Source organism: Medicago sativa, chromosome 4 (genome assembly GCF_051527215.1).
Source record: "Medicago sativa cultivar Bolivia chromosome 4, Bolivia_mono, whole genome shotgun sequence".
NCBI lineage: Eukaryota > Viridiplantae > Streptophyta > Magnoliopsida > Fabales > Fabaceae > Medicago > Medicago sativa.
The window spans coordinates 5311849-5332801 of record NC_140752.1 but is presented as its reverse complement, the minus strand read 5'-3'; the positions used below and the strand labels follow the sequence as shown (position 1 = coordinate 5332801).

The 20953-nt window shown below is 35.9% G+C and overlaps 2 protein-coding genes and 1 non-coding gene across 4 annotated transcripts; 2 read left to right on the top strand and 1 right to left on the bottom strand.

Moving 5' to 3' along the window:
• The first annotated feature begins 1868 nt into the window (after nucleotides 1–1868).
• Nucleotides 1869–12516, top strand: LOC146925706 (aquaporin NIP6-1-like). Of its 2 annotated transcripts, none has more exons than XM_085758110.1 (5): nucleotides 1869–2212; nucleotides 2638–2862; nucleotides 2944–3138; nucleotides 4585–4646; nucleotides 12025–12516. In XM_085758110.1, exons 1-5 carry the CDS (start codon nucleotides 1985–1987, stop codon nucleotides 12230–12232), a joined length of 918 nt encoding a protein of 305 aa, XP_085614236.1. In that variant the 5' UTR covers nucleotides 1869–1984; the 3' UTR covers nucleotides 12233–12516. The 2 variants fall into 2 exon arrangements, with proteins under 2 accessions (XP_085614236.1, XP_085614235.1); XM_085758109.1 differs by having other exon boundaries at nucleotides 2944–3142; nucleotides 4589–4646.
• Nucleotides 12517–13911: 1395 nt separating this feature from the next.
• On the top strand, nucleotides 13912–17599 carry LOC146925705 (Golgi SNAP receptor complex member 1-1-like). The gene is made up of 6 exons (XM_085758107.1): nucleotides 13912–14013; nucleotides 14107–14150; nucleotides 15599–15838; nucleotides 16189–16356; nucleotides 16669–16782; nucleotides 17261–17599. Exons 2-6 carry the CDS (start codon nucleotides 14109–14111, stop codon nucleotides 17372–17374), a joined length of 678 nt encoding a protein of 225 aa, XP_085614233.1. The 5' UTR covers nucleotides 13912–14013; nucleotides 14107–14108; the 3' UTR covers nucleotides 17375–17599.
• Nucleotides 17600–18721: 1122 nt separating this feature from the next.
• On the bottom strand, nucleotides 18722–18794 carry TRNAK-UUU (transfer RNA lysine (anticodon UUU)). The gene has a single exon. It is a non-coding gene; the product is annotated as a tRNA-Lys (tRNA).
• Nucleotides 18795–20953: the final 2159 nt, after the last annotated feature.

Below are 20953 nucleotides of genomic sequence, written 5' to 3'. Positions count from 1 at the left end.
TAAATTTATGCAGCAAACTTGTTTTCAATACTTTTGAAGCAAAGCTGATCCCAAATTTTGTACCAAACACTACCATCATAATCTCATTCTAAGACAGTCCTTATACACCAATGATTTATCCAAACATCATCTTTCACCCAAATCTCGTATGAACAAACTATATCAGTTACGGAACCAAAAATTGAAAACAACAAATCACAAAGAAAAGCCTTAAGGTTACTTGGTCTCAAAGTCACCAACCACATCACAATTACTTAAGCTTTTCAACAGATTGTTTCACTACTCAAACACAGACCCAAAATCACAAAGAAAAGCAAAGAAACCAATATTGCAGACAACATAATTTGATAATTCAGTCATTAAGAAAATGACATATCCAGTGAAAGGAAAACAAAATGAAATAAACAAAATGAAGATTCATTGATTCCATTAGAAAATCAATATCTTCATTCTCAAATTTCAGAACAAATACTAATGTGATTAGTTCAGAGAGTGCAGCGAAATGATCATGATTCTCGCGCAAAATACCATCGATATCAAAAAAAAATGAAGCAATATCCGAGATTTCTAATTTATGAACTACACAAAATTCAGTATCATTTTGCTTCAGAGAAACAAACCTGTTTGTATTACAAACATTTCAAATCAAGCCCAGTATCATTTTATTCACAAAATTGAGATTCTCAAATTCTTTCAAACTCAATTCTCAAATAGAACCTTTTCCACCAAAAACTTGAGATTATACATGACTTTTTCCAACTGAGTTTGCTACTTCAACGCAATTTGTTAACACCAAATGAGACAGCAAGCATGCATTAGTTGTATCCAATTTTTAAGCATGTATAAAAATTCTTGTACAAAAATTTATTGCATTTTATAAAAAAAATCTAACATAACATCACAGATGTGTGAATCAAATTCAAAGAGAGAAATCAATTTCCTATATTCAACCCAGTTTTCCACCAGTCACATAAGCCCAATTGAAGTGTAACAATGAGAAAAGTAACCAATTTCCTCTATCCAACGCAGTTTGTTCATCATAAGCATTTGACAACCAAAACAAACATGCATACATGAAAACAAAATCCAGTAAAGTAAAACAAAACATGCAAAAAACAAAACCCACCAACACAAACAAACTCAAACAATCAAACAACCAAATGAAAAAAACAACCGAGAAACAAAAAATCAACATATAACAGAAGAAAAACATCATTTCACATTCTTGTTACCTACTATCACAAAGCCATTCAAATTCTGGGTTCCCAGCATATTTCAATTCAAAATAAAAGATGGTTTCCTCAAACATGCAACCGAAATCAGTAAAAAAAAAAACCAAAATCAATTAAAAAACAAATTCAAACAACCTTATTAAAAAAAATCAACATCTAAAATTCAATACAAAAAGAAAATCACCCAAAAAAACAATAAACACATAGAAACCACAAAAGCTTCACAAAACATAAACATGCATGGGAATCAAAGATAGAATACCAACCTTTTTCTTGATCAATCACTAAAACACACCAAGGAAGAAGAAGAACCGGACTCAAGTGATGAGAGACATGAATGAGGTAGTGGGTAGGAATGAATGAAATAGTGGGAATGAATGAATTGAAACCGTACCAAACATATATATATGGGGGAGATGGTTATTAACCAATTTACGAAAATACCCCTCCAAGGGCAAAATCGTAAAAAATACATCCATTCATTTTTCTATCTAGGTTAGTAGATTGAAAAAAGGTTGCATGAATAAATATAAAAAATACTTCTATGTACATACGCACCTTCCTAAGAAGGCATGAATTGCTACCCCACCTATCCTATTCCTCCTATATATATGCATTACCTAGTTTTGCACTCTCATTCCAATTAACATATATATCAAAACAAACAATTGTAGCATCATGCCTCTCACTCTCTAATCAACTCTACACTTTGCTTTGGTTTATCATTAGTACTTAATTAGAGTGATTAGAGTATGGACAATGAGGAAATCCCATCAGTACCTTCAACCCCTGCAACACCAGGTACTCCTGGTGCTCCTCTTTTTGGTGGCTTCAAATCTGAGAGAACTGGAAATGGTAGAAAGAACTCACTCCTCAAGAATTTAAAATGTTTTAGTGTTGAAGATTGGACTTTGGAAGATGGAGCCTTACCTAAAGTCACTTGCTCTTTGCCTCCCCCTCCTGTCCCTCTTGCCAAAAAGGTACATATTTTAATTATCATATCATATCATATATAATAAATCATGCATACACACATGTGCAATGATTTAAATCACATTCACATCTTAATTTTAAATGTTATAGAGAATTACGGTCAATAATACATTAAGTGCGTGTTTAGAATCACTATGAGTTTAACGAAATCATACTAATATGATTTTTGTAAAGGTTTCAAAGTGTAATTTTTTTAAAATCTGGTGACATACTGTGATTCTGCCAAATTCACCCTAATTTTAACATGTACTAAAACTTGATGTCGCGGTTCAAATAGTAGTTGTGGATTTATTTTAAATTTTATAACCTTGTATAGTTTCATACATGGTAAAAAAGTTAATAGGGGTCCTATTTTTGATATATTGATGTGTTAAATAATGTAGTTGGGTTGATTAATGTAATCATTTACCAGGTTGGAGCTGAGTTTATAGGCACATACATTCTAATGTTTGCTGGAATAGCCACTGCAATTGTGAACCAAAAGATACATAACTCAGAAACACTAATTGGATGTGCTGGAGCTACTGGACTTGCTGTTATGATCATAATTTTATCAACTGGTCACATTTCTGGTGCTCATCTTAATCCGGCCGTCACGATTTCATTTGCTGCATTAAAACATTTCCCCTGGAAAAATGTAAACAAAAAACCTTAAATTCATCTTCTAATTCAATTTTTACATGTTAATTAAAAAGTGTTTATTTTGATTTAATTTTAGGTGCCTTTGTATATTGCTGCACAAGTTTTGGCATCAATATGTGCTTCTTTTACTCTCAAAGGGGTTTTTCATCCATTTATGAGTGGTGGTGTCACGGTTCCTTCAGTTGAATATGGCCAAGCTTTTGCTTTAGAGTTTATTATCAGCTTTAATCTCATGTTTGTTGTCACTGCAGTGGCCACCGACACAAGAGCTGTGAGTATATTATATATAATATATATCTATATTCTATTATAAGAACTTTAGTCTTGCATATATTTTTTTGGTTTGAATTTAATGTTATATGTATATGTATATACCCTAGTAAAATATGTTAGAACCGATCATGTGCTTGAGGATTGGTGTAGGACAATAGTCTATACCTTGTTTAATCAAAGAAGGAAATGCAAATAAACAAGATGAAATTTGTGCAAAATATTAAAATTAAACAAAATGAGCTAGCTAGCAAAATCAGCATATATAATTAGAAACAAATAAAGAGGCTACAAAAATGTATGCAAGCATGCAGTTTATGATTTGCTATTACTAGCACCCTTTCAGCACCAATCATTACTTTTGATATCTTATGATTCAAGCCACTAGCATAGCTTTGTTCAATCAAGTAGTATAACTAATTAAATAAAATACAAAAACAACAAAAAAATAATTATAAAAGAAAATTTATTAGTTTACTCCATCAGAAATTGATTTTCACAAAAAAAAAATTACAAATACTAAAGGTACAATGTTATATCGACATAATAAAAATACGATTATTTTTTCATAATAAAATTAAGAAAAATGCTAACATGTGTCTTAGGGTATTTGTTAGTGTACTTAAAATAAAAAATTTATATTGTAATTTAAGATTTTTTATTTCTCAAAAAATTAAAATTGCTTTTTTCTAAACATGATTGTAATTTATAAGTTAGCATGACCTTAAAATTCAATCCAAAAAGAGTCGACCAAGAAGACAAGCAGGGCACAGGAAGATTGAGGCACATAAATCCAAAAGGCTAAGATGAGAGTCAATGGAAAAGATATGTCAGCAGCTTTTGTCCTCACTAAATGGATATATAAAATTCGTTTTTTGTGACCACTAATTGTATCAATGAACATGCATACTGCATCCATGTTTTGCAGTGAGATATTTGACTCTATACTGATTAATAGTTGAAGGCATGTGGGATTTTGGAATCTTTGCTTGTTGCATCAAATAATAACTATGCATAAATACTGAAAATAGTTTATTCAAAATATAGCATATCCTTAGTGAAACACATACTCCATATGTCTCATATATAAACAAAAGAAATTTAATTGGGAGATTTAATATAATAAAACACTAAATCTTAAATAAATTCTACTAATTGAATGATAATGTCTTTGAAACACTCTTTAGTTAATTTTAAAGTTATAATTTTAGTTCTGTGAATTTGGCTTAGCTGACAAAGATTTTACATGATATATGTAGTGTAGGGTCGATGTTCGAACTCTAAACGTCTCATTTAGTCATCTTTAAGAAATGAATTTTTTGATAAAGTTAGATGAAATTAAATGTATAGATATAGATAGATGAATCTCCATGTTATTGTTTTTTTTGACAAGGATCTCTTTATGAATTAATTAATGTCGATAATGACTTGTGCTAACATGATGCAGGTAGGAGAACTCGCGGGAATCGCGGTGGGAGCCACTGTCATGCTCAACATACTCATTGCTGGGTATGTTCCAACTTTCACTCCTCATTATTTTAATCACATTCGTGTTTATACAATTGATCTAATTAGTATGTATTGTGAATGGATTTTTTTTTATATAATCAATCATTACTAGATCATTAAATTTTTTTTTATTATCAATCAAAATGTGGGTTTACCGTTTTCATGATGTAGTTTAATTGACAGACACGTTGCAATATGTAGGATTTAGGATTTAGAGCTCACTTCGTATTTCTTATTTATTTTAAGAGTTAAATTTGTTGTGAATTCCGTACTCAAATTTCACACCAATACAAACTATGATGTGTGGAGCAAGTATCAATGGCAACCAACAACCAAAATTAACCACAAGCAACAACAACAATATAAACCTAGTCTATAAACCAAGTGCATAGCAAAACCACAATCCAACCAAGGAATAAACAAGATAAAGAGAGTAAAGAAAAAGATAACAACACCAAGAAATGTTCACCCAGTTCGGTCCAACTTAACCTACTCTGGGGGAGAGATTGATCTCTCCAATCCACTATCAATGAGTTCTTACAAAGAGATACAAATGGGTTACAAGAAATTAGCTTCAACAAGCTCACAAAGAACAACCCTAATTTCTACCCATTTTCCCAATCTCACCAATGAACAAGACACTCATGAATTTTCACTCACCCAAGGTGTTTACAATTGTTTCCCAACACTAGAATCTAACCCCCAAAAGAGAACCAACCTTTAGCCTTTGATTTCACTAAGGATCTTCTCTTTTGGTTTCACAAGACTCACCCATGTTGCTTACAAAAGACTCTTCACTCATGTGTTTCCCAACCCCATGAATCTTCCCCAAAAGGCACCAACCCTTTTCCCAAGAGTCCCTTCTTTTGGTTCTCCAAGATTCACATCTTGAAGCTTTGAACCTCACCCAAAGACCCTCAACCTTTAGTATCTAAAACCCTAAAAGTTCCCTCCTTTGGTTTCCATGAGATTCACCAAGCTTCCACAACAAAATGGGTCAAAGAATGCTTATAACGTGTTTCAGATCTGTCAAAATCGTGTCACGTTTGTCCAAATCGTGCCACGATTGATACGTACGACCCAAGGTACGACCAACCTTATCCTGAAAACGTGCCAGCAAGCCGAAAATCGTGTCACGTTTTCCCAAAATCGTGTCACGTTTTCCCTCCAAGACAAACATGCATTCGGCCCTCAGAAATCGTGACACGGTTGCCAAATCGTGTCACGTTTCTTCACTTTTCCAAATCTTCAATTTTTGAGTCATAACACAGCATTCTCCACCTTGACTCTAAAATGATGATGATGCCACTTTAACCATCGACCACCATTCTCCTTAACCATGCCTTGAACTATTCCTCAAGACACAACACCAATCAAGTCCAAATCCCCGCTTGAACCTTGATCCACACACCGACCTCCACTTGCATCCAACCATCCTTGATAGTTCCACAAGCTTCCAAGTCTGATTCTTCACCTTGCATCCAACTACACTTTGTAGTTCCACAAGATTTCACCTTTACCTCTTCAAACCTCGGAATGCCTTCCGCCCTCTTGAAGTTCCTTGCATCCAACTACACTAGGATTTTTAGGTAGTTCCACAAGCCTACACCATAACCTCTTCGGCCCCCGGAGTGATCAAATCCGTCCTCCCGAAGATTCACTTGCCTCCAATTACCATTGGCCTTTTCCGGTAATTCCACAAGCCATGCCAAACATTCTTCAAACCCCGGAATGCCTTCCGTCCTCTTGAAGAATTCACATGCTCCCAACTAGAGCATAGCACCCAAGGCCTCCATAGTCGTACCATTCCCGGTGTCATCAACTCCACCTCAAGTTGAGCTTTCTCTACCTCAACTTCCAAATGCGTACTCACACTATGCTTCCACCTTGCCACTCCACCTCAAAGGTTGATCGCGAGTATTCTTCACACCGCCTCTCCAAGCCGAACTTGATAATTGGGAACACACATATCACCGCCACGACATCACCATCATGACCTCCTCTCTTCATACTTTTCCTTCTTCGATTGTGCTAGGATGACCGGCTTCGAAACCTCAACCTTCAATGCTTTCATACACTTTCATTGAACCATGCTTGCTTCCATCTCCAAGATGTAACCTTTGGTACCCATGGTGCACACTTGACAAACTTCTCCCCTTGCCCCACGGTGGGCGCCAATTGTTGTGAATTCCGTACTCAAATTTCACACCAATACAAACTATGATGTGTGGAGCAAGTATCAATGGCAACCAACAACCAAAATTAACCACAAGCAACAACAACAATATAAACCTAGTCTATAAACCAAGTGCATAGCAAAACCACAATCCAACCAAGGAATAAACAAGATAAAGAGAGTAAAGAAAAAGATAACAACACCAAGAAATGTTCACCCAGTTCGGTCCAACTTAACCTACTCTGGGGGAGAGATTGATCTCTCCAATCCACTATCAATGAGTTCTTACAAAGAGATACAAATGGGTTACAAGAAATTAGCTTCAACAAGCTCACAAAGAACAACCCTAATTTCTACCCATTTTCCCAATCTCACCAATGAACAAGACACTCATGAATTTTCACTCACCCAAGGTGTTTACAATTGTTTCCCAACACTAGAATCTAACCCCCAAAAGAGAACCAACCTTTAGCCTTTGATTTCACTAAGGATCTTCTCTTTTGGTTTCACAAGACTCACCCATGTTGCTTACAAAAGACTCTTCACTCATGTGTTTCCCAACCCCATGAATCTTCCCCAAAAGGCACCAACCCTTTTCCCAAGAGTCCCTTCTTTTGGTTCTCCAAGATTCACATCTTGAAGCTTTGAACCTCACCCAAAGACCCTCAACCTTTAGTATCTAAAACCCTAAAAGTTCCCTCCTTTGGTTTCCATGAGATTCACCAAGCTTCCACAACAAAATGGGTCAAAGAATGCTTATAACGTGTTTCAGATCTGTCAAAATCGTGTCACGTTTGTCCAAATCGTGCCACGATTGATACGTACGACCCAAGGTACGACCAACCTTATCCTGAAAACGTGCCAGCAAGCCGAAAATCGTGTCACGTTTTCCCAAAATCGTGTCACGTTTTCCCTCCAAGACAAACATGCATTCGGCCCTCAGAAATCGTGACACGGTTGCCAAATCGTGTCACGTTTCTTCACTTTTCCAAATCTTCAATTTTTGAGTCATAACACAGCATTCTCCACCTTGACTCTAAAATGATGATGATGCCACTTTAACCATCGACCACCATTCTCCTTAACCATGCCTTGAACTATTCCTCAAGACACAACACCAATCAAGTCCAAATCCCCGCTTGAACCTTGATCCACACACCGACCTCCACTTGCATCCAACCATCCTTGATAGTTCCACAAGCTTCCAAGTCTGATTCTTCACCTTGCATCCAACTACACTTTGTAGTTCCACAAGATTTCACCTTTACCTCTTCAAACCTCGGAATGCCTTCCGCCCTCTTGAAGTTCCTTGCATCCAACTACACTAGGATTTTTAGGTAGTTCCACAAGCCTACACCATAACCTCTTCGGCCCCCGGAGTGATCAAATCCGTCCTCCCGAAGATTCACTTGCCTCCAATTACCATTGGCCTTTTCCGGTAATTCCACAAGCCATGCCAAACATTCTTCAAACCCCGGAATGCCTTCCGTCCTCTTGAAGAATTCACATGCTCCCAACTAGAGCATAGCACCCAAGGCCTCCATAGTCGTACCATTCCCGGTGTCATCAACTCCACCTCAAGTTGAGCTTTCTCTACCTCAACTTCCAAATGCGTACTCACACTATGCTTCCACCTTGCCACTCCACCTCAAAGGTTGATCGCGAGTATTCTTCACACCGCCTCTCCAAGCCGAACTTGATAATTGGGAACACACATATCACCGCCACGACATCACCATCATGACCTCCTCTCTTCATACTTTTCCTTCTTCGATTGTGCTAGGATGACCGGCTTCGAAACCTCAACCTTCAATGCTTTCATACACTTTCATTGAACCATGCTTGCTTCCATCTCCAAGATGTAACCTTTGGTACCCATGGTGCACACTTGACAAACTTCTCCCCTTGCCCCACGGTGGGCGCCAATTGTTGTGAATTCCGTACTCAAATTTCACACCAATACAAACTATGATGTGTGGAGCAAGTATCAATGGCAACCAACAACCAAAATTAACCACAAGCAACAACAACAATATAAACCTAGTCTATAAACCAAGTGCATAGCAAAACCACAATCCAACCAAGGAATAAACAAGATAAAGAGAGTAAAGAAAAAGATAACAACACCAAGAAATGTTCACCCAGTTCGGTCCAACTTAACCTACTCTGGGGGAGAGATTGATCTCTCCAATCCACTATCAATGAGTTCTTACAAAGAGATACAAATGGGTTACAAGAAATTAGCTTCAACAAGCTCACAAAGAACAACCCTAATTTCTACCCATTTTCCCAATCTCACCAATGAACAAGACACTCATGAATTTTCACTCACCCAAGGTGTTTACAATTGTTTCCCAACACTAGAATCTAACCCCCAAAAGAGAACCAACCTTTAGCCTTTGATTTCACTAAGGATCTTCTCTTTTGGTTTCACAAGACTCACCCATGTTGCTTACAAAAGACTCTTCACTCATGTGTTTCCCAACCCCATGAATCTTCCCCAAAAGGCACCAACCCTTTTCCCAAGAGTCCCTTCTTTTGGTTCTCCAAGATTCACATCTTGAAGCTTTGAACCTCACCCAAAGACCCTCAACCTTTAGTATCTAAAACCCTAAAAGTTCCCTCCTTTGGTTTCCATGAGATTCACCAAGCTTCCACAACAAAATGGGTCAAAGAATGCTTATAACGTGTTTCAGATCTGTCAAAATCGTGTCACGTTTGTCCAAATCGTGCCACGATTGATACGTACGACCCAAGGTACGACCAACCTTATCCTGAAAACGTGCCAGCAAGCCGAAAATCGTGTCACGTTTTCCCAAAATCGTGTCACGTTTTCCCTCCAAGACAAACATGCATTCGGCCCTCAGAAATCGTGACACGGTTGCCAAATCGTGTCACGTTTCTTCACTTTTCCAAATCTTCAATTTTTGAGTCATAACACAGCATTCTCCACCTTGACTCTAAAATGATGATGATGCCACTTTAACCATCGACCACCATTCTCCTTAACCATGCCTTGAACTATTCCTCAAGACACAACACCAATCAAGTCCAAATCCCCGCTTGAACCTTGATCCACACACCGACCTCCACTTGCATCCAACCATCCTTGATAGTTCCACAAGCTTCCAAGTCTGATTCTTCACCTTGCATCCAACTACACTTTGTAGTTCCACAAGATTTCACCTTTACCTCTTCAAACCTCGGAATGCCTTCCGCCCTCTTGAAGTTCCTTGCATCCAACTACACTAGGATTTTTAGGTAGTTCCACAAGCCTACACCATAACCTCTTCGGCCCCCGGAGTGATCAAATCCGTCCTCCCGAAGATTCACTTGCCTCCAATTACCATTGGCCTTTTCCGGTAATTCCACAAGCCATGCCAAACATTCTTCAAACCCCGGAATGCCTTCCGTCCTCTTGAAGAATTCACATGCTCCCAACTAGAGCATAGCACCCAAGGCCTCCATAGTCGTACCATTCCCGGTGTCATCAACTCCACCTCAAGTTGAGCTTTCTCTACCTCAACTTCCAAATGCGTACTCACACTATGCTTCCACCTTGCCACTCCACCTCAAAGGTTGATCGCGAGTATTCTTCACACCGCCTCTCCAAGCCGAACTTGATAATTGGGAACACACATATCACCGCCACGACATCACCATCATGACCTCCTCTCTTCATACTTTTCCTTCTTCGATTGTGCTAGGATGACCGGCTTCGAAACCTCAACCTTCAATGCTTTCATACACTTTCATTGAACCATGCTTGCTTCCATCTCCAAGATGTAACCTTTGGTACCCATGGTGCACACTTGACAAACTTCTCCCCTTGCCCCACGGTGGGCGCCAATTGTTGTGAATTCCGTACTCAAATTTCACACCAATACAAACTATGATGTGTGGAGCAAGTATCAATGGCAACCAACAACCAAAATTAACCACAAGCAACAACAACAATATAAACCTAGTCTATAAACCAAGTGCATAGCAAAACCACAATCCAACCAAGGAATAAACAAGATAAAGAGAGTAAAGAAAAAGATAACAACACCAAGAAATGTTCACCCAGTTCGGTCCAACTTAACCTACTCTGGGGGAGAGATTGATCTCTCCAATCCACTATCAATGAGTTCTTACAAAGAGATACAAATGGGTTACAAGAAATTAGCTTCAACAAGCTCACAAAGAACAACCCTAATTTCTACCCATTTTCCCAATCTCACCAATGAACAAGACACTCATGAATTTTCACTCACCCAAGGTGTTTACAATTGTTTCCCAACACTAGAATCTAACCCCCAAAAGAGAACCAACCTTTAGCCTTTGATTTCACTAAGGATCTTCTCTTTTGGTTTCACAAGACTCACCCATGTTGCTTACAAAAGACTCTTCACTCATGTGTTTCCCAACCCCATGAATCTTCCCCAAAAGGCACCAACCCTTTTCCCAAGAGTCCCTTCTTTTGGTTCTCCAAGATTCACATCTTGAAGCTTTGAACCTCACCCAAAGACCCTCAACCTTTAGTATCTAAAACCCTAAAAGTTCCCTCCTTTGGTTTCCATGAGATTCACCAAGCTTCCACAACAAAATGGGTCAAAGAATGCTTATAACGTGTTTCAGATCTGTCAAAATTGTGTCACGTTTGTCCAAATCGTGCCACGATTGATACGTACGACCCAAGGTACGACCAACCTTATCCTGAAAACGTGCCAGCAAGCCGAAAATCGTGTCACGTTTTCCCAAAATCGTGTCACGTTTTCCCTCCAAGACAAACATGCATTCGGCCCTCAGAAATCGTGACACGGTTGCCAAATCGTGTCACGTTTCTTCACTTTTCCAAATCTTCAATTTTTGAGTCATAACACAGCAAAATTTCTAACCACTAAAATATTTAGAGGAAAAAAACGTGTGCATACCCGACAAAGCAAATGATATAAACTTGACAAAGAGCGAGAAAGATCCAATATTTCATTTAGGCCTTGTTTCCTAACATGACCTTATTGTTTGCGAATTTCTTTTCCTATCTCACACTTCTCGGATGTTTTGGTTTGTCCAGATTTTGAAATTCAGACGTGTAAAAAAGGTACAAAGACCTGTTTTTTACACGCATGCATTTTAAAATCCGAACAAACCAAAAACCTCCGAGAAGCGTCGGGTTGGAAAATAAGCAATCTTATTGTTTTGACACTAAATATACCACAGGCCTGCAACTGGAGCTTCAATGAATCCAGTAAGAACACTAGGTCCAGCAATTGCAGCAAACAACTACAAAGGCATATGGCTATATCTCATAGCCCCTATTCTTGGTGCTCTTGGTGGGGCAGGTGCCTACACTGCTGTCAAGCTTCCTGATGAAGAGTTTAACTCTGAGGTAAAAGCCTCTTCTGCCCCTGGAAGTTTCAGAAGATGAATGACTCATCCACAAGGTTGCAAATGCAAATATAAGATCTAAGATATATACCTCTTAATTAGAATCTTTGTATGATAATATATAATTACATTATAGTTTGTAATTAAGAAAGAATGAGTGAGTACTGCATTGATGCATCGATCCCTAGCTAGCTACATATGCAAACATTGTAATAAATACACCACTTTGATAAACATAAGTCGGTGCTGTTTTTTGTACATATACGTTCTTGTTTAATTAGTTGTGTAACATTATTCCAAAAAAAATCAGTGCTGTTTTTTGTACATGCATCACTACACTCGTGACATTAGTTCTCTAGCATGTGGCCTCTGTGTATTTGGGTTTAATAGGTCAAGTTAACATGAATTGCCATGAGAATATAATTTTGTGTTAGTGAGGCCATTGTTTATTACTAGAGATAGCGTAAGTAAACAATACAAATAAGAAGAATACATCATATTTAGTCATGTATTTCCGAGACAAAAGGGAAGGAATATGAGTTGATGTGTTTGTCATAACAATGAAATCCAATAATTCCGAGGCTTCTTTTTATTTTTGCATAATTCAAAAACAAATATTATCTTGTCTTTTAACCATCTTGCATTTATTTATTTATTTATATTTAAAAATAAAAAAGCTTTATTTTGCATACTAGGGAGAAAAAGACTTACCTTGATGATCACAAGTCTGTGAGATCGATATTTTATTACGACGGTAAAACCGTGCATTTGCACTGATATCAGTATGCTAAAGGAGGAACTAAATCTAAGGAAAGATGGATGAGACTTCTAGTTGATAGCAAAACAACAATTGATTTAGCTAAGCATCCAATAACTGCAAATACATTGAGACAAGATTTCACTTTCTTAAAGATCAAGAGAAGAAAGAAAAGCTTGATTTTCAGTATTACAGAGCTGAAATGCGAGTGGTTGATTTGTTAATGAAGACATTAAAAATAGGAAAATACTAACAAGTGCCTTTACACCATTGTTTACATCCAAAATTAGTCACTTTTATATTGAAAATCGTGTAGTTATGACTTTCACATTCACATGTGTTTGACTTATGTTTTCAAAATAAAATTTCTTTTTATTGATATCTTAAACAATGCTATTGAGACACTGGTTAACAAAACCCTTAAAAATAAGTACTTATTGAGACACTTGTTAACAAGACCTTTAAAAATAATATTCCATCCGGTCACATTTATAAGCAAAAAACCACTTTTTAGGTTCATTCAACACCTAATGTATTTGGTCTATAATATATACCAAATATATTAAGTATTCAATGAACTTAAAACATGGGTTTTTGCTTTTAAATGTGACCGGAGGGAGTACCTTGTAAAGCTTAGAGGAGAATCAGGATAATAAATGTCCCTAACTTGAATTAATGAGGTGTATTAGTTGATATAATTCAATTTAGGTAGGTTGTTTTTTTAATATACATCAAGTTGATAAAAGTAAGTACGCACGTCTTTTTCAAAGAAATAGAAGTAAGTTAGATAACAATATATCAAGTTGATAAAAAGTTGATTCATTTGCAAAACTTTGTAAACTATATCATTTTTAGCGTTTTCTCCGTAAATATCCGACCATCAATTCATCTAAACTTTCTTAAAAGTAAAAAATAAAAAAATTGATTAGATCTAAATTTGTGCATTAGAAAGTAAGCAAACTCTACCTATTGAATTGAATATTTTTGTTGATAACAAAAGAAAAACATAAGAAAAGTGAAAAAGGAGGAGGGAAGAAGCAAAATTGTCCCCGCGGGAGCAGACGGTCTGTCTTCATCGTCAAACAACCCAACCCAACCAACAATCATCATCAGATTCAAAGTTTCAATCTTTGATCTTTGTTTTTTTTGTTTTTCAGCCATGGAGGTACCAACTACTTCATGGGATTCCCTTCGCAAACAGGTTCCAATTATTATCCCCTTTCTCATGTTTTTATGTTGTAAATTGTACTAATTCATATCAATATGCATAATTTGAATGACCCGTGTGTTAAAGTTTCGATTTTTCTTTCTGGGATTTTCTCAATTTATCTTTGATGGATGGAGAATGATGAATTCATCATTGGATGAGCTTCCTCTTTTTTGCTTTCTGTGATCCTATCATAACTTAGTGCATGTTTGGTTTCGGGGTGATAAAAATCAAGTTTAGACTCATTGATTACAAATCCTATATTCAAGTTAAAATCAATTATATGAATATTAGGAAAGTTTGATGAGGTCTTGCAAAAATTGGTTTTGAATGAATTGAAATTGAACAAAATGTAACTTGTAAAGTGATTTTATGGTGGATACATACTTTCTCTTACGTAATAGTGAGTGGCACCAAACATTTCAGACTTAATTTCACGGCAAAATCTTAAAATTCTAGTTTAAGTTAGAATTCATCATGGATGCAAAATCAATTATTCTCAAGAAAACTCAGACATGTTGAAATCAATTGTATGCTTTTAGAATCAATTTTACCTCCTCCTAGAGTGAAATTAAACTTACACTCATTTCTTAAGGCGTTGAATTTTAAATATTTGAAATGTTTTGGATGAGAATCTGTTGCTAGGTTTAGGTTCATTTGATTTGATGTAGAAATGCCAGGTTAGAAGTATACCTAATTTTTGTCTGCGAAATAAATAAGGTTCTTTGCATTGTGTACCTACAGAGAGTTAATTTGAGTCAGACTAATATTGTTTAAAAGTACATGATCAGGGTTATTGTAATTAGATGTACGATAATCTAGTTATCATGGATGGTGTAGGAATTTGGTTTTTTGGTATACAAGATGTAAACATAAAATGATGAGTAGAATCTCTTTAGAAACTAAGACGTGATTTTAAGTGCCTATAATTATAAGTTGTAAATTGTCACTCAAAATAATATAGTCTGTAGACAACTTTCATGCATTAGATAGAAACTTTATAGGATTGTTTAAGCATGAGTAGTTACTAGAGTTGCAATGGAAAGCATGCAATTCTGGTTTTTGACTCTCAATAGACTTTTACATTCTTCAAGCATGCAATTCATGTAACATTTTTTAATATAGTTTTTTTGGATGCCGAGTCCCGGTGTAATGGAATACCGGTGATATATTAAACAATCTTGATTTCTAATTAGGCGTTGTTTTTTTCTTTGGCCATATTTATATATCTTGATTTATGTTCCCTAATGATAATAGCATGATCATCGCAATAATAATGATCATAAAAGACTAGGTGGAATTGGATATTTTTTATTGGCTTGAAGAAGGTGCACTCATGCAAGTTGTTTTTATCTTCCTTTCTGGCAAGAAAACTTTCCGTTTCTTAGACAAGGCGAGCAAATGATTGATAGCAGAGTTGTTTTTCCCACAATCTTTTGCAGGCAAGAAAACTTGAAGCTCAATTGGATGAGCAGATGAATGCTTATCGTAAATTAGTTTCTACCAATCTTTCAACAAAAGGTGATGCTGCACAGAGTGATGTAGAGTCTTGGATTGAGCGGTTAATAAAACAACTCCAACAAGTAAACTCACAGATGCAAGCTTGGGTATCATCTGGCGGCTCAGATATGGTTTCTCATACTTTGACTAGACACCAAGAGATTCTTCAAGATATCACTCAGGTATTCAATGTTAATGGTTCAGATGCTTTTATTTTTTCTTGACATTACCTTGTGATTAAACTATATTGTTCAATTCTATGATCTTCCTGAAATTTGTAATCCCAATTTTTTTTTTCAAAACTTAGTGATATTGTAAGCTAGTGGAGAAAGTGTATTTTAAGTGAAGAACAACACAGAAAGAACATAAGGAAATACACCTAATTTTGTTCATTGTCTACGTCTTATTATTTATTCTTTCAAGTTGCTCTTAGATCTTTGAGATCAAATGCACTTCTCTTTTTGCTTTCTAATGTCTTATATGTTTTTCTAATTATTACTTTGCACTAAGCTTAAATGTAATTAAATTGCAGGAGTTTTATCGTCTTCGCTCAAGTCTTCGAGCAAAGCAAGAACACGCTTCACTTTTAGACGATTTTAAAGAATTTGACCGGACAAGATTCGACTTGGAAGAGGGTGGAGAATCTGAACAGCATACACTCCTGAAAGAGAATGCATCTATCAGCCGGAATACCGGACATGTCAGTGATGCAAAACATTTATTTCGCTCTTCTAATATAATATGTTGTATTATTCCTTTTTAATCCATATATTCCCAGTGGAATGCTTTAGCCACATTGTTATGTTAGCTAGGAACTTTTTTTCAAACTCTTGTATATTGTCTACTTGTTATGTTAGAACTTTCGGAATGGCAATTAAATTATATTTTTAAAACTATCATTGTTCTTGGTAACTTCTATATCCTGCTTTTCGAAGAATTCCTTTGTTTTTCTTTGAAATTCGATACAATCTTCAATTTGGGTGGTCTTATTCTGGTTATTCCTGTGCTGCAGATGGACGGTGTAATATCACAAGCACAAGCAACACTAGGGGCACTTGTCTTCCAGCGTTCAACATTTGGTGGCATCAATTCAAAGCTAAGCAACGTTAGCAGTCGCCTCCCTACGGTATGTCTCTTATCATCGTCGATTTTGGCATTTTAATCATTTCCCTTTTCGCCATTCACATATGCGAGACTGAATGATGACTACTACTAAAAAAAAGGCATTGAATAAACTCGAAATAAATTTTAAGCACAGTAAATTGGATTTAAAAAAAATAAACTCGAAATATGAGCTGTGTGGTCTTGATTAAATGGTTCAGACTTCAGACCGACTGCACGAATTTCCTGCATTTTCCGACTGCAGGGAATCCAGATCTTGATGTTTGGAATTCAGGAAAAGGATTTCCTGCAGTCACAGATTTCATCCATTCAATTTTGATCAGTAATTTATAAAAGTTTTTATTTATTTATGTACGCGCTTCAAATTTGGACAGTTTGTTTTCTATCAAACAACCTCCAATGCACCGATTGTAGGATTGCTTGAGCATAGGTAATTCAGGTCCTCTAGTTTGTTTAATGTTCTGCTTTGAATAAAATTTCAGGTAAATAACATACTCTCAGCAATAAAGCGAAAAAAGTCAATGGATACCTTAATACTTTCCCTTGTGGCATCTGTATGCACATTTCTCATTTTGATCTACTGGATAACCAAATGAGGCTGTATATTTTGGTTGGTGCTTAACTTGTGTAAACCCTTTTTGTGTTCCTTGTCTATTGGGCTAAATAACTTGAGCCATGTTGAAACGAATTATTTTCATGGTAGTGTATTGTATTTGTTCATTTGATTGTTTATCCTTGTAACAAAAGCAACACTGATTAAAGATCCATATATTAACACTCCCCCAAAAAATATGAAACGATTTTGTGAATTTGGGGTTCTATTTCTTCGCTCCGATATCATATCTTTTAGAGCAAGTGGCATATATTAGACAGAAAAAACTTTTAAATATCAGTTTAATAATTATGTACCAACGATATAAATAGTATTTTATTATCGTGTCTTAGGATATACACATATTAAGACTGCTAGGGTCTAGTGCAAGTGATTGTTGTGTAGAGTGTGCGTGTGTTGTAAATTCTAAAGTATCGAGTTCGATTCTTACCGATAAAAAAAGGCAATGCATGTTAAGAAGTGATGCTATGATGTAATACAATTTTGATTAGATGTAGGTGTAAAATGGAATGGGTTATCGAACTCTGTCTATATTGTTGGTTTAGAATTGGTTTCTTCATATTCCTATGCCTTTAGTAAATTCATTACTCCAACCAACATGTTGCATTTGGCTTAAGGGTTCTTTTATGAGGAAAGCAAATCAAACTATTTGTTGCTCTCTATAAAACCTAGAAAAAAAAAACATAATATTTTGAAGAGTGCTGTTATTTCGACATAGAATCGTGACACCGTATGTCAACGTCGTACACAAGACACTCCCAAGCTAGTCTGTTTTGAAAAAAATTCGAAAGTGTATGCGAACCATACATAGTCTATACGATGTCAGGGTCAGAATTTGTGTAGTTTGAAGGGTCTTTTCACTAGTCAGAATTTGTGTAGTTTGAAGGGTCTTTTCACTATGACTGCTACTTAAAATATCCATGTTTTCAAAGTGCACATTTTTACTGCATAAATTGTCCGAAATTACACATCTAGACAGGCAAATTTTGGTGGTTTTTTCTCCTCTCAAATGCATGCTTGGAACTGATGCGAGGTGGAGAAAATAACCACCTATTTTCATGGCTCAAAAGACCGACTTGGATTTCATGTCCCAAGATGTTGTAATAGATCGGGACCGTCCGATCCTATATCAACAATGGTTGAGATTGTCTTACTGCACAAAATTGAATTTGAAATTTGAACACTCCGATCATTTGATGACACGTGATAGCTACGCATGAAAGTTTTATTGTGCACGGTTGAAATTTCTAGTGCCGGAGAGAGTTTTTATTGTAGCAAATTTGATAAAAAAAAATTAACAAGTGAAATACAAAAAAATTAACAAGTGAAACGCCGTCTGTGGGAATCAAACCCATGACCACATGGTTAAAAGCTATGCGCTCTACCAGCTGAGCTAAGACGGCATACAATGATATTTTAAGATTCACAAATTAGACTATGTTTAATGAATGCATCTTAAGACCAACTTACAACAATTGTTATGCATGGTCAACTAGTGTAACAAGATACATCAATGAACCAATTAGATTCATGTATTTTTGTTTTTGTTTTGAGCAAACCAATTGGATTCATGTATTATCCCTTTTTTCCTTTTTAGGAAAGATTCATGTATTATCTTTCCCAACTAGATTAATTGTTGTGTCGTTACTTTTACAATCTTCCATGTAAAATTTATGGAGTATTTTTTTTTTTCTCATGCTTATTTTGGCTTAACAAGACTTCAATATTTACTTGTTTTACCTACAAGCCATGGAGATGGTTTGCTCACAAGTTTACATGCTTTGTTTCTGCCTCTCTAGTATGAAAATTGCTTTTTTGACATTGAATACTTCCTATTGACACAAGTAAATGATAACCCCCCGCGGTAGTTAACTACCATTGGGTAAAGCGCCGGCAGTTAACTGCCGCTGGAGCCAGCGGTAGTTAACTACTGTTGCTTTTTTCCCCCCAAAACCAGAAAACTCCTACCTCTCCTATTCACTCATGACCTTACCTCACCATTACCATACCTAAAACTACATCTTTGATGGATTGCATCCTCCCAAAAATCCTAGTAGTTTTGCACCACCCGACAAATGGTTGACATTGCTGGATATGGGACACATCGTTGCATTATGTTTGATGACACTTCAGTCAAAGCAAACACCGAATTTGAAGATGTTCTAGAACATTTAGATGATTTACTTTTATTAGATGAAATATGACATTTTTTGGTCGGTGTTAATCCGTTTTTTTTTCGATACGCGCCGAATCTTTTCTCAGTTTATATAAAATCTTTGTTAATATTTCTTGTTAATACTTTTGAGCATCTAATTGACAACTTTTGGTATCATCGCCTTTCCGTTTTGGATCCAGGTACCTCTTCTACCTAACTCTAATTGAATGACAATTAGAGGCTAAACTGTTGTTATGACTTAGTTTTTTACTTAGTATTTATAAGTATTAAAACATTGTCATGATCATAATAACTTTTATTTTAAACATAAAAGAATTTTGGGACGGATCTGGTGATTCTTGTTTCAGACAAAAATCTCGTTTTTTTTCCCGGGGAGGGAGTGAGAGATATTTGATGTCTGTTTTGATGAGAATTGTTGCCAGATTACTACGTTCGATGTCTCGTTGAGAGCTTTGCTCTTCTATCCCTGCGGGTTGATAGGTTTAGAGACTTTTATAAAAGTTTTTTAAGTTCAAACTATCTGGTACTATGATCATGAGAAAGTTAGGATACTTTGCTTTACTTTGTTATTTAACTATGTCATAACACTGTTCGCCCTTTGTTTTCGTTATGGAAGAACCAGATCAAAATGATCTTACCACCAATCAAGAATTGGTCGAATTCCCAAACAATTTGGAAAACTTAAACAAATGGGTAATACCCTCTGTTCCTAAAAAAGAAATTTATAATTTTGGGATGTTTGACTTTAAGTCTAGAATGGCTGTTAAGACCATTGAACAAAATGTTAGAATCTCAAAAGATTCCCAAGATATATTTATGTTATGTAAAAAGGATTTAGAATCCTTTAAAGAGTATAAATATATACATGTTGGGTTAATACAAATTGCTATTAGACCTTTAACTCTGCTTGGCTTAAATACCAGTATAATGGCATATGTTAGAGATGGCAGATGCAATAATTTTAAAGAATCTTTAGCCGCTGTTATTGAGTCCAGTTTATGTCATGGACCAGTCTATTTTGATATAGCACCTAATTTAAGTTTATCCTTGTCTGATAAACATTTATTCAAAGCTTTACAAATGAATATTCATACTAACGGTTATGACTTTAAAACTGGAAGTCAAATTATGACTGTTTGTTATAGGATATATTTTAAGGTGTTAAATACCCTTAATCCTAAGGCTAGACAAATAAGTCATCCTGGAACCACTACTTTGGTTAATACTAATTTATTGACCTCTAAAGTAGCCACCAACAGACTTATAAGATGGGACGAATTAGATTTCCCTGATAATTGGAATCTTCCTCATATCGTTGACCCGGAACCTATCATGAATAGAAATGTTGAACAAATTGTTCAAACTACTGATGGAGATGTTGAAATT

What these genes read in the sequence shown, in the direction of transcription:
- LOC146925706 (XM_085758110.1), top strand. Translation starts at nt 1,985, where the DNA reads ATGGACAATGAGGAAATCCCATCAGTACCTTCAACCCCTGCAACACCA. An exon ending in CTGTCCCTCTTGCCAAAAAG is followed by an intron (nt 2,213 to 2,637) that starts GTACATATTTTA and finishes ATCATTTACCAG; the next exon opens with GTTGGAGCTGAGTTTATAGG. An exon ending in CTCAACATACTCATTGCTGG is followed by an intron (nt 4,647 to 12,024) that starts GTATGTTCCAAC and finishes AATATACCACAG; the next exon opens with GCCTGCAACTGGAGCTTCAA.
- LOC146925705 (XM_085758107.1), top strand. Translation starts at nt 14,109, where the DNA reads ATGGAGGTACCAACTACTTCATGGGATTCCCTTCGCAAACAG. An exon ending in TCAGCCGGAATACCGGACAT is followed by an intron (nt 16,357 to 16,668) that starts GTCAGTGATGCA and finishes CCTGTGCTGCAG; the next exon opens with ATGGACGGTGTAATATCACA. An exon ending in TTAGCAGTCGCCTCCCTACG is followed by an intron (nt 16,783 to 17,260) that starts GTATGTCTCTTA and finishes ATAAAATTTCAG; the next exon opens with GTAAATAACATACTCTCAGC.